The sequence below is a fragment of the Dermochelys coriacea genome, chromosome 11, assembly GCF_009764565.3.
Source record: "Dermochelys coriacea isolate rDerCor1 chromosome 11, rDerCor1.pri.v4, whole genome shotgun sequence".
NCBI lineage: Eukaryota > Metazoa > Chordata > Testudines > Dermochelyidae > Dermochelys > Dermochelys coriacea.
Window position 1 is genome coordinate 63,633,935 of NC_050078.2, and position 12,914 is coordinate 63,646,848.

Genomic DNA, 12,914 nt, shown 5'->3' on the forward strand with positions numbered 1-12,914 from the left:
CACTGAATATAATAATGAATTGACATTTTTCCTGCAAAGGTGGGAGAATATTAAAGCCTCCTTAGTGAAATCAATATTATTGAATGTATGAGGCAAACAATGCAAAAATATTTGTGTAGAGAAAGTCTGGAGGAGGAACATTTTAAGGAAAATGTGAGTCTTTAGCAGTTTAGTTGAACAGAAAGGAAAAAACCCTGATTACCGTATGCCTCAGCTTCAGAAAAACCAAAAAGAACAAAAAACATAGAAACTAGTGTCTTAATTGCTTTCTGATGCCTTTAAGATGAACGGCAGTTTTTTATAACAACCTCCTTCTAGTTAAAAGACTATTCAAATGGCTTTGGATAATTAAGAGAGTCTCCTTTTCAAATAAAATTTTGATAATTATTTTCCATTCATCTTATATAAATGCAGTTTCAGTGAAATTATTCCATAAAGGGACAGCATTTTGCTAAATGTAAAAAATTGCCAACCAAAATTCACACATATACACGTGTATATGCAGTATATCTACACTCTATATACATGTTTAATACACATATGCATGAGTATATATGAGGAACCTATTAATGTGTTCTCCACGTTTACGTAAATTGAAATACTGTGTGTAATATATGTGTGTATATAAATATACACACACACACACACACACACACACACACACACACACTCACTCACTCAGCACACAGATATACCCATACACACGACCCAATATATGTATTACAGAATTCTTCATGTGAAAGCACAGATGGAACATTACCATAAGGTTACATTTTCCTACAGAATTGCCTGGAAGACAAAATTCCATAGCTGAATTGTGACAACATAAACATTAAAAATATTGAAAGCAATAAGACTTGAAAACAGAATTGGAAAAACTAAAATACTGGTTAGCCAGGAGCAGACTTAACTGTCACTTTCTGTTAAAAGGTTACTGAATCCAGATTTAGCTTAAAAAGTGAACTAAAATACTGTTTTAAAACAAGAAATACAAAAAACTCTTTGAAAAAGCCAAATCATTTAATACACGAGTAGACAGAAGATATTAATTCAAATATCCTGAAGGGTAACTCTGATTTAGTTTTTAAAGTCTCTTTAAGGTTGAATTTAGAGATCTGCGTTTCTCAAGACATTTGATGAAATCACCAATACCTAGAACAGAGCACAAAGCTGCATTCTCAGCATTGCTTTAAGCATCTGTGGATTCAGAACATGGAACTCTCCTTTTGGGAGGAAAGTAAAAGGAAGCCTTGATTTTTCACTATTTTCTTGTACAACTCTGAATTTTTAACTCAACACACATCTGACTTAACATTCTGAGACACTGAACAGCTTTGAATATCGTTTTCAAAAAAGTATTTCAGTTCACACTGCAAAACAAAATGACCACAGTCGCATTGAAATCAGGAGAGCAGTGTATGCGCGCACAGGGCCAGATTCAGCTGTCACTGCAGTCAATCAAAATCTTTCTATTGAGTACAATGAGAGCTGGATCAGGCTGTAAAGCTGACTGCTGATGGAAGTTAGATTTTGAAATGCTGGGGTAGGAGATTAGTTAGGATGAAGGTAATGGTGTAGAGCAGCATAAGAGGTGGGTATTGGAAGAGGCCTCATAAAACATTAATATAGTACAAACATAAGCAAAATTGTACCAGGAAATTCCATTTTGAGGGTTCAGATAACAAGATCAATAGTTACAACACTGAAGTCATAGCAATTTATGCCATCCAAATTCCTCACTGGAACTATAACAACTTCATTTGTCACAGTTGCTTAATTGTTAAACGCGCATTTTGTGGATATTATACATATCTGCATCTCTCTCTCACATACACACACACACACTACATATTGTGTGTATGAGATATGTATGTACATTTCATGTATTTATATATAGATTTAGATCTGCTGCATTCATATGTATGTACTGTACATCATAAGGGCAATTCCACGTTCAGCAAAGTGCTACCCAGATCTAATATACATCTCTCTATACAGGTATACACAAGGCGGTTCTATTCTTCCCCATAAATGCATAAAATTATTTATGCTGGTAACTCCCATTATGCTCAACTAATGGGAGGAAAAGGCCTCAGACAACTTCCACCTCCCAGCCCTTCATTTGTAGGCATATGTACAAGAAATATCATTTAAAAAAACATATAAACATATTTGAAAGGCTGGGGATGCAAAAAAAAAAAAACCCTAGTTCAACAACATAAAAAAAGGTCTGGATTTGCAACTATTTTTTAAGGAAAAAAGTTGCCAAAAACAAATCAGAAATATCTGTAATGTTGGAAGCTCTGTTCTAATAAACAGATTTTTAAAGTTTCAGAATTTTCATGATTCAAACTAACAGCAACAGTGTATGCATCATTTAGGATTTTATTCTCTCCAGCCTGGATGGTGTAATGATGAATATCAGGATGAGAAGGAGAATAAGTAGGAATGTTTTGGGTTTCCTATGTCTCTCAGGTAAGAACTCCCATACAGATATATCATCTCCCTCTCAAAATTATGAATAAATTTAAATGCCCATAATTCAGTTTAGAATTCACAGCACTAATGAAACTCTCAGGCTTTTGTTTTGTATAAATTTGTAAGTTACATAGACCCCTTTAGGAAAACAAAATCAGAAAACTTTAAAAATGAAACCCTTTAAAGAGAATGGAGACCAGTTAAAAAAAATTAAAAACAAACATCACTCATGTCAATATTTTTTAACCTGAAAACACAAGAATGACTCATTGACAACATATTCTAAGTCAGAGTATGAGATATTCTGGCATTAACTTGAAAATGGACATTAATTCCTACATCTCACCACCCTAAATATAAATCTTCTCATTTCAAATCTCTTTAAGAATACAACTCACCCCTCCGCCCCTGCTTTTTTAAGGCTGTTTTGGGAGCCTGGGATTTTCATGACATTTTAACAGGGCTCAATGCAATTCAATTAAAAATAATAAAATCAACATGATATCAGAGTTAGCCTTATAACAGAAGACTATGTAGCAGAGAGAGTTTGGTTATTTTTACAACAATGAGGACAGAGTAACCCCCTACTAAATAATCACATTTCTACAAGTACATTCCATCACCTCTCAACTACTTTTCTCTTTACAAAAACTATGACCAACATACAGTATACACATTCATATCACACATACAACCCCCCCAAAATGCATATTTGTGTGTGTGTACATAATACATACATGCACACAATCAGCCTAATTCTATTCATAAGTCACAGTGGGAATTCCTCTGTAAGGAAAGGAGGGGGGAAAGTTCCTCAATAAGACACTGTGGATTCCGAGATTTAATGTTCTGTCTTGTCAAATTCCAACTCGCATAATTGGAAACAAATACATTTAAGAAAAAAAAAAAAAAAATCTTACAAACTTGGTTCACAACTTCCAGCTACAGTAGTTGGATTTTTAATTTGATCTACTTACCCTGTAACTAAACATCTAACCATTACAAACCACAGATAAATTACTGCAGAATGTAACAAAAACAAAAAAACAAAACAAAACAAAAAAAAAGAGTTATAGGAGCAGTACTATATGGGTTAACAAGAGATCTATGTTTTGTTGATACAGGATACCATTTTATTTGTATATATCTGCAAGGTAGCAAAGAATAGCTGTACACCTTGACACGGCAAAGATCCAGTGTAAAAAGGTGCTTTACTAGTTTTTGTTTTTCCAAAAAAGCTTGTATATAATTTTATAGCTATTAAAAACACATATGCAACATAATTCATTACACTCAATACAGCTTTAGTATAAAACTTATAATTTATGAGGTGATGTTAATAGCATAAATTAATATACCTTTTCTCTTAAAATCTACAATAAGTATTCTGAAAGCTCATTGGGGAAGGGTATCTTTAAATAAAAGTTTAAAGCTGAGCGTGATGGAAAAAGATTCTGTATGTTGAATTTGAGATGAGCACCCCGAGAAGAGAAGAAGTCCCTAAGCCGGACACCGTGGACTACAAAACTGAACAAGATTTCTCTTTCTTGCGCTCTCATTTAGATGAAGCTCTACCTTAAATTATTATTTACTTTTAAAACTATTTACTTTTTATGTTAACTGCCCTTATTTCCACAAGGAATCCCTGAGACATACCCAAAACTGTACAGTGAAAATAATCACTGTTCAGAGAAACTGGTTCAACCCCTTCTAAATAGATGTAGATACTTTGTATGAGAACCAAACTGTCCATCACTTCAGAATGGATCTATTTCCACTGGAACCAAATTGTACTTTTTAAGACGTAGGTTAGAGAGTCATTTCAGGGTAAATCAGTCTACTCTGAAGTATAAGCAATGGTGTAGCAGTCAGCTGCATTAGAGCCATCTGCATCACAGATAAAGTTTTCCAGGAGAGATTTGGGAGCATTACCTACCCAGAGTTTACTTCAGTGGGGACTGAAGGTGGGAAACATGTTAGCTTTACTAGACCAAGTTCAACATCTGTATCCAATTCATACACATACAATCTGTGTGTGTGTGGTCGTGTGTGTGTTTTGGGGATCATGGGGGGGAGGGGGAAATGAAGAATGCACTTTTCTACACTGAGTATATACAGTTTTAAAAATCAAAAGCCTGGTTTTAATCCTATTTGTTTTCAAATTGAATTGAATGAACTAGGAAATACCAAAAAAAAAAAATTTGTGCCAACTCAAGACTTCAGGATACCTAGAAAAAAAAACAACTTCCAAATGGCACCTCCAAACTTCAATTCAAAGTCTGTTTCCTTCTTTCATGCTTCCACTACATATCCTTGTTCCATGAGAATTGGAAAACTAGAGCATGAAAAACCGCAAAAAGGTGTGGGGGGGGGCAGGGGGGAGAGAGAACAAGAGAGATAACTGAATCATGACACAGCCAACAGAGTTACAGATTTTATAGACTTGCTTAGGATACACTCCTGAGACTCCAGTCATTTTCCCAATATAGACCCAGCCACCAGTGATCACAGAATTGCCTTTTGATATGTGGTTGCAGTTTGCTTTCTTCTGTCAATGGGTAGCTTTTTTTACCCCAACCTCTGTTAGTTCACACAAATATTATATTTGACAAGTGTTTTTTACCTTTTGATAGAGCTAAAGTCCTTCATGAACCAATTCTGAAAGACCTGGGTTAAATCCTAATGAATCTGAATTTTGTTTTCCCATTATCATAATCATCATACTTTAGTGGGGTTCTTCTTGAGGGTATTTTATCAACTTTGTTTTTTTAAAATCAGGCTAATTCCACCAGTTTTTCCAGGTAATTTTCTACTGGCAACTACCTTTAAAACAAAAGGAACTTATGGAAAGAAAAAGATTCCCTGTAATGCTCCTGAGCATACAGAGCTCTCTCTCAGGGACGACCACAGTGATATTCTCAGCAGCTAGCTCACACCTTACTGGTAATGCCATGTGAGATCACATGGTATTTTCATTTTACTCCATATTCTGTGAATTCTTACACAATATCCTATTGCACTGTAGCTCTGGCTTCTAAACTTCTATTATGATTCTCAGGAACCTCTCTTAATCTTTTTTTTAAACAATCAGAATATTTGCTCATTATCAAATCATACAGGATTTTAAATTATTGGCAATTTTAGTGTCGGGGAAGAGTGAAAAAAGATGGTGAAGAGAGTGGGAAAGAGGGGATGAAATTTAAGGAGGCAAGAGGCGCAGCCCAGAACATTCATCTGCTCTCAGCCTAAGTTAAAGGGCCTGAGAAGGTTCTGAGGGCACAGCAGCTTGAATCTATTCTTTCAGTTAAATATGCTGCCACCAAGATGGGGCTTGGAATTCTGGATCCACATCTGATCTGGGCTACTTCAGTTTGCCTTGGGGCTGTGTTAAAGGCTTCTTCGCTGGCAAGAAGAGAAACCAGCCCTTTGATAAAAGCAGAAGAGAAAAATTAGGCTAAAGATACACTGAGATGCGTGAGTGTATGTCTCCACTACAAAGTTAGCCAGTCTTCTTATTCAGGCGTTGTCCCAACTCCCATCCTGGGCACACACAAAAACCTTCATGCACAGCTGGGGATGTGGGTTAGAGCCTGTCAGTTCTCCAGAACCCTCCCATGTTCCCCTTACCCCACCTGCTGTGTGCTCACACGACAGACAAGCTCTCCCACTATTCCCTAGGAAAGAATCAGAGCAGCTCAGCTTACTACAGCATCACCTGCTATGCCCCCAGACATTCTAGCGACACATGCAGGGGAGTGAGCGTAGCTGCTCACACCCAGTCTACACTAGCACAGGTGCCCAGACTAGGATGCCTGGGCTAATTTTGAAGTGAAGGCATACTCTCAAAGGACTAATTTTCCTCTTCCTTGGTGAACTTAGTTTTCCAGCCGGGTAATTCAGTGGTCAGAGAAAGCTTTAACAAACTCAATTCTTTTCTGTGTTCCTGGTTAGACTCTCGCAGCCAGAGCCTTAGCTCTGGTAAATTAGCACAGCTTCAATGAAGCCGATACAGCCATGTTTATTTACACCAGCTGAGAATCTGACCTCTCAATGTCTAAACATTAGGATCATGATCTCCAAAGAAAGCAATTCATGAAGTTAGTAATATAGCTTTCAATGAAGATACTATTTTTTAAAAGTTAGCTTCCAGTGCCCTCTCCCACTGAAGAACACACACATTCTTGACAGCAAAAATATTTCTCTTGCACTTGCACTCTCATCTCCAATGTTTGCTGGCAGATTACAAGCTTTTCAAGGAGGGAACGTAGAAATGCTTACCAAATGAGAACCTTAAATTGCTTAAGAAAACAGTCCTTTGTTTCATTAACCTATGACATGAAACTGGAAAGTCCTTCTATTGCATAGTCTGGTACTCAGTAGGTTAAGCAGAACTGCAGTAAGCTATTTTTGAACAAATGTTCATTGTTAAGATGTGCAAATACATAAGGCAATCAACAGAGGCAAGAAAACAAACCAATGTCTTGACCAAAAGAAAGGTGCTTCTCATAAGATAGCAAGTAGAGCCAATGGACCAGACTTTAATTTCACCCCCTCTTTCCCATTAACAGACAATGGGAGCTGAGTCTACTTATGCCAGTTCTAAATTTGACTAATAAACTGAATGATCAAGGGAAATTCTCACAGTATGGAATATATATATTAAGCGTAACTGCTTTATAAACCAGGTCAGCATCATGCTGTCCCTCATTGGCCTCCATAAATTGTCCAAGCAAACTTAATCTTTGTCAAGAGTGTAATCTCCACCAATTCTTTGCCTCTATGCTAAGATCACCTGACATTACATTACTACCCAAAAGGACATTATTGCTTCTAAACTTCTCTGTCAAATGCCTTCTAATTCTTTAAAACCCCACATTTATAAAAAGAACAATTTTTAGTTACTAAACTAGGTCTATTCTATTCATTTCATGTATTAGTGGCACAACAGATACTGATCATTTCAACAAATGGATTGGAATTGCTACACTGATTCTTTGGTGAAAGAGTAATTACTGCTAATTGCTGTATTATAGGAGATGAAACCTGTTCAAGACAGCATGAATGAGAATCATATCAATGGCAGCCCTAAGAACCAAGACAAATCCCACATGGAGCAAACGTATTTCCTGGTGGGAGAGAAGTGAAGTGTCTGGCTGCATAAACCTGTGCTCTTGGGTCCACTACTCATCCCACAACACTGCGGTGCTGATCCTGCACTGAACGCTATGCGGGCAGACTCCTGGTGAAGTCAGTGGGCTTTGTATGGGTATAGGGATCCATCTGCGTGGTGCCCATTGCAGATTTAGGACCTAAAAATCAGAACTGCTTCCTTACTAGGATATAACTAATTTAATGAAGTTACACTTCAATTAGATGCGGTGAAGCTGCAACTGGCAACAATCTTGACCATTTCAAAGCTCCGTACTGGAAAATAGATAGGGATTCCTTTTCTAACACATGTCAAATGGAACAAACTTTTTGAAGTAGTACAGCTTTTTTGCAAACTCAATCTGCTCATGAAAAATGTTATGCAGACAATGTTTAGGAAAAATCCCCCCACAGATCCATAAAGCTGAGATCTAAAGGGTGAGACTTCCGGAGTCTGGGAATCTGATTTCAAATGAGAATTATGCACCTACATGCTCTTAGGCATCTTGGAAAATCCCAGCCTAAATAAATGATCAGATTAAGAGCCAGATTCTATTCAGAGTTAAATTGGGGTAAATCCATAGTAACTCATCTGGCTAAAAGAATTACTCCATGATTTACACAGATGTAACTGAACAGAAATTGGGCCCAAGTGTTTTCTCTACTGGTAGGTAAGGGGAAGTGATGAACGGGTGGGAAGAAGAGAACAGGCTGCTGTTCTATTACAAACTTTGATGAGCACGAGAAATATTCCATAAATCAAAATCCTCAAACTAATCAGTAGAACATCCTGTCACACGACATTTAATAATGGCAGATTTAACAATTGATCATTTACCCATTTGGCAAACTAGGTTCACCCTTCTTTTTCAATCAATCATCTCAATACACTAAAGAAGGTACATTAACACGATGGAAAATAATGCAAATCAAACATTTGTCTCCTCACAAGCTTGGGGGGAGGGGAGAGGACAGAATAAAAAAAAAACAAAACACACATGTCCTATCAGCTTTTCCTCATTTCACAATTATCAGTGGACATTCCTCAATCAACGGGACAATATAGTGGGGTTTTGTTAAGTTTCATTTCAATTTATGACATGATTTGAAAACATTTAAAATCAGTTACAGACAAACTTAGACCACCCAAGAACACTGGGATTTATTATAATATTAAGCCCTGTTTTACGAAGAATGGGAATAAGGATTTCTCAATATCAAAAACCTGAATATAAATGTTTCCCACTCCATGCACACATGCTTGCAATTTCAGCAAGGGATGTACCCATAGGGCTCATTCCTTTATAATTAAAAAAAGGACAAAGCTTTTGAAAAGGAGGGAATGGCTATAACTAGTGGGATATAAACCCAAGATGGGCTGCACCCGGGAAGTTTGGATCCAGATCTCAAATCCCTACCATCAGGAAATCTGGGAGCAGAGGTTTGGGCCACATCATCACTCACATAAATAGAAAACATAAATTGAGGGAAGATACATTACTCTCCACATATTAGGGAATAACTGAACTCAGTTGAATAATCCCTTGCTCAAAGAAATTATTAACCCTCTTATAATGAAACTGCTTTCAACATGCAGAAAGATTTGCTTTGCTTTTTCATCTTCTTTTATATGCATCTTAGAAGCAAACCAAACAGTGGAGACTTTTTATAGCCATCAGGTAGGAATTACTTTCACATAGTGGCTAGTTAGAGCCTTATAAAGTCACAGTTTTCTCAAGCACATTCTCCCCCACCCTTTAGAATTTCTCTATTTTGCTTCAGTAAGTTTGGTTTTGGTTAGTGGTAACCACAAATATGTACCCGCCGGTTCCCACATACATTCAGCTTCATATACAGAGCATCAGTCTCACAAGTGTCTCAAAAACGGTATGGTTCCTGGTACAAAATCACTACTATTATAGAAAGAGTCTCAGCAGCAGCAGATAGTTTGAGAAATTCCGTTATTTTAAATTTACCAAAGGGGCCTAACGTAGATTTGTTCGAATGGGTAGCATATGGATACATACCAATACAATTCTTCCAGTTTCAGCTAGGAAACACCTGCTGTGCAGAGTTCTGGACAAAGCCACATTTGAAAAGGCAAACCATCAACACTACAATGCCACAGTAATTCAGCACTGTTGGGAATCTCTGCATGAGTCTTGACTAGACCATTATTTATTCCAGTCTTTCCATTTTCTTGTCTTTTCTCCCTGGGCTAACCTTTGAAACAGCAAGAACCCTCATTGCCCTGGCAAACAGGTAAAACCTATTTGTCCTAGTCAGTCAATCCCCTCTCTGCTCAATGAACCTAAAATAAAGAAAATAAATCAACATTCAGTAGGAACACTGACCAATTTCGGAAGGGGACACAACTACTATTGTCTCAGCAGCAGACAAGGAACTGCTGCTCCCCCAAACACACACACGGCCACAGAGGAGGTCAAAAGACTATTTTTAAGGAGTTGTCAGATGAATAATTGAACCATGGTCTTGAGTGCTTCAGTGCACCATTACCAAACCCGAGTGTGGAGCCAACTTTCCATGCCCAGATGCTAACTTTTTAATTTTTTTTTTTAAAACCAAGAGATTTTTCCCCACTATAAAAACTTCCTACATGACATGCTAATGGGATGGAAAGCACTGATCTGAACCCTAGGAAACAGTAACGTGCATTGGTAATTTGAGGTATCGTCCCATTTCTAGCTCTTACTGCTAAGGTCAATTACATCCAGTAACTGTGCTGTATCCTTAAGGAAATTCATGGGGTATGGTGAACCTGCCAGTAATAAATGAGCACCAGTGCATAAATAGCACATGTGAACACTAGAGCGAGATTCACTAAGGGACCACCCTGGTCTGTACGGAAGCAGGAGGTTTATTTTTAATCCCCTCTTTTTAAAAAAGCAAAAACAAAAAATCCTCCTCAAAGGAAGGGGAGGACAATAAAGAGGAAAAAGAAGATAGAAAACACAGGGTCCCCATCTGCCTGCAAATATACAGACAGATCAGCTCAGTTAGAGGTGGTGAAGGTAGCAGATGCATTATTGGTACTAGTAGCTGTGGCACCTGTCACTGTGAAGCCTGTGGGAGGAGCTATGGAGCTGTGGCTAGGCTGCAGGTCCTTAGGAATGCCACTGTGTGAGCTCAGCTGATGGCCAAAGGCTGCGCTGAACTGAGGGAGTTGCTGTTTGGGGGAAGTGGAGGCCATTAGTTCAGCAGAGGCAGGACCCATGCCACTAAAACTGGTCCGTGGTAACCCCGGAAGCACACTGGAGCTGTTGGGGGTCACAGTGGCGAAGGCAGGCTGTGTGGTCTCTGAGTGCGAGGTGGTAGGTGGTGTGGACAGGGAGGTGGAAAGAAGGTGTCCATCGGCACCAAGAAGGTTGCTAAACGGAGAGGGGTCACCAAGATTGACAGGGAGATTTCCCCAGTGAGTTCTGGGGTTCGCCACCCCACTAAGTGGCACCTCCAGCTGCGGTGGGAGCAAGTGCTGTGCCATAATGGGCATCTCTGCTGAGAAGGTAGCTGCCAAGTTATCACCAGAATAGGATGTGGCATGGGGGGATGTGATATGGTCGCTGTAGGGAGACGGCACATGCTCACTATCGTAATGGCTTCCATGGGGTGAGGAGTGCGAATGGTCACTGCTGTATTGCTGTCGTGAGGTGATTAGCTCATCTGCCTTGCTCAGCAGCTGGGCAGAGTGTGGCCTCTGGGAGGCATGGCTGCCATCATGAAGTCCATGAAACTGTCCTGGGAAGGCTCTCTCCCCAAGTCCACTCTGGCTTATCAGAGTGGCAGAAGTAAGGCCAACGTTGGCTGGGGCAGAGAATTGCCCCTGGATCTGCCCTGCCAGGGGCGTAGGTGGGTTAGACAAGGTAGCAGAACGGAGCAAGTTCTCATCCAGCTCCAAACTGGAGAAATTATCATGTACTATACGCCCATTCAACAGCTCCCCCAGGTCCGTGTTAACCTCTCTGCTCAAGGACTGCATTCCTGGAGCTCCAGCACCTGTGGTGAACACCCCTATCCCTCTATCTGATAGCTCCTGAACTGGCACACCGTCTGTCTGTGTAAGTACTCCAATGGTACTCAGGCACTCAAGAGAAGTTACAGCCTGCAGAGCCCGTTCCAGTTCCTCTGCCTCTTCGGTAGTAGGAAGGAGGTCTCCATTTTTACCTACAGAAACAAGAACAGAAGTTAGTTTGCTTTTCAGAGATATGCCTCATACTGGGGCCCTAGGAATACAGCTATCCAAAAATCAATAGGATTTCTACTAGAAAATTATAACAAACTTCCAGAATGGCTCATGATATGACTGAAAAAAGAAATTCACGCTTCTTGTCTTAGTTGGAAAAATTTTTCCAACTGCATTTTTTTTTCAGTGTAAATGCAAAATAACAAGCCTTAAACATTTGCTGGATTTCCATTAGCCTATAAAACAGGGGTGGCAAACTGCAGCTTGCGAGCCACGAGGTTCTTTTGCAGTTGAAGTGTGGCTTGCAGAGCCCCCCGCACTCTCCCATTCTCCACCTACCAGACTGGAGTGGGGGGAGCGTGGAGCTTCTGCCATGCGGTGGGTTGGTGGGGCTTGGGGCTTCTGCCCAGTGGGGAGGGTATCCAGGGGCTTCAGCCTGTGGGAGGCGTCTGCCAGGGCTTGGGGCTTTCAGCCCCGCTCTTGCTGAAGCCCCGAGCACTGGCAGACGGCTCTCACAGGGCTGAAGCCCTGAGTCCCACTACCCTGCCGCGGGGCAGAAGCCCCAGGCAAGCGCATTCAGCTCTGAAGATTATTGTATGTGGCTCGGAGGATCAGTAAGTTTGGCCACCCCTGCTATAAAAGCTTAAATATCTTTTCAAAGTGTAATGCCACATAGTACTAAGATGAGTCTAAAAAGTCCATTTTGCTTATTATGTTATAATAACTACTTAAAAATGTGGATGGTTTTCTAAAAGACATGTTCTATGAATTAATTCAGGGAAGTTCTGTGGCCTTTGTCATACAGGAGGCCAGACTGTATGAACATAATGGTCCCTTCTGGCCTTGGAGTCTATGAATAACCTACATTTTATTAACAGGATTAAAATGCCAAATTCTGATATCACGTCAACTCAGAAAAGTGACAAAAAGCGCAGCAAGAGGTTTCCAAAACTCCTGGTTGTTCTATTCCAAGCCTTTTCTCACCCTTAGTGGGCGCTGAAGTCAAACACACAGAAATTCAGATGTATTTCAGCTCACAAGCAAGTTTCACAGGTATTTTTTTAATTTCTGTTTTCTTTTGATAAAA

General features: G+C 39.5%; 1 protein-coding gene across 2 annotated transcripts in view; it reads right to left on the reverse strand.

The window, feature by feature from the left end:
• Positions 1–3,301: 3,301 nt before the first annotated feature.
• INO80D (INO80 complex subunit D) overlaps positions 3,302–12,914 on the reverse strand; it is a 56,315-nt gene continuing 46,702 nt past the window's right edge. For both annotated transcript variants that reach the window (XM_038421972.2, XM_043505630.1), the window contains exon 11: positions 3,302–11,808. In XM_038421972.2, coding sequence (XP_038277900.1) covers positions 10,640–11,808 — 1,169 coding nt within the window. In that variant the 3' untranslated portion in view covers positions 3,302–10,639. The remainder of the gene's footprint in view (positions 11,809–12,914) is intronic.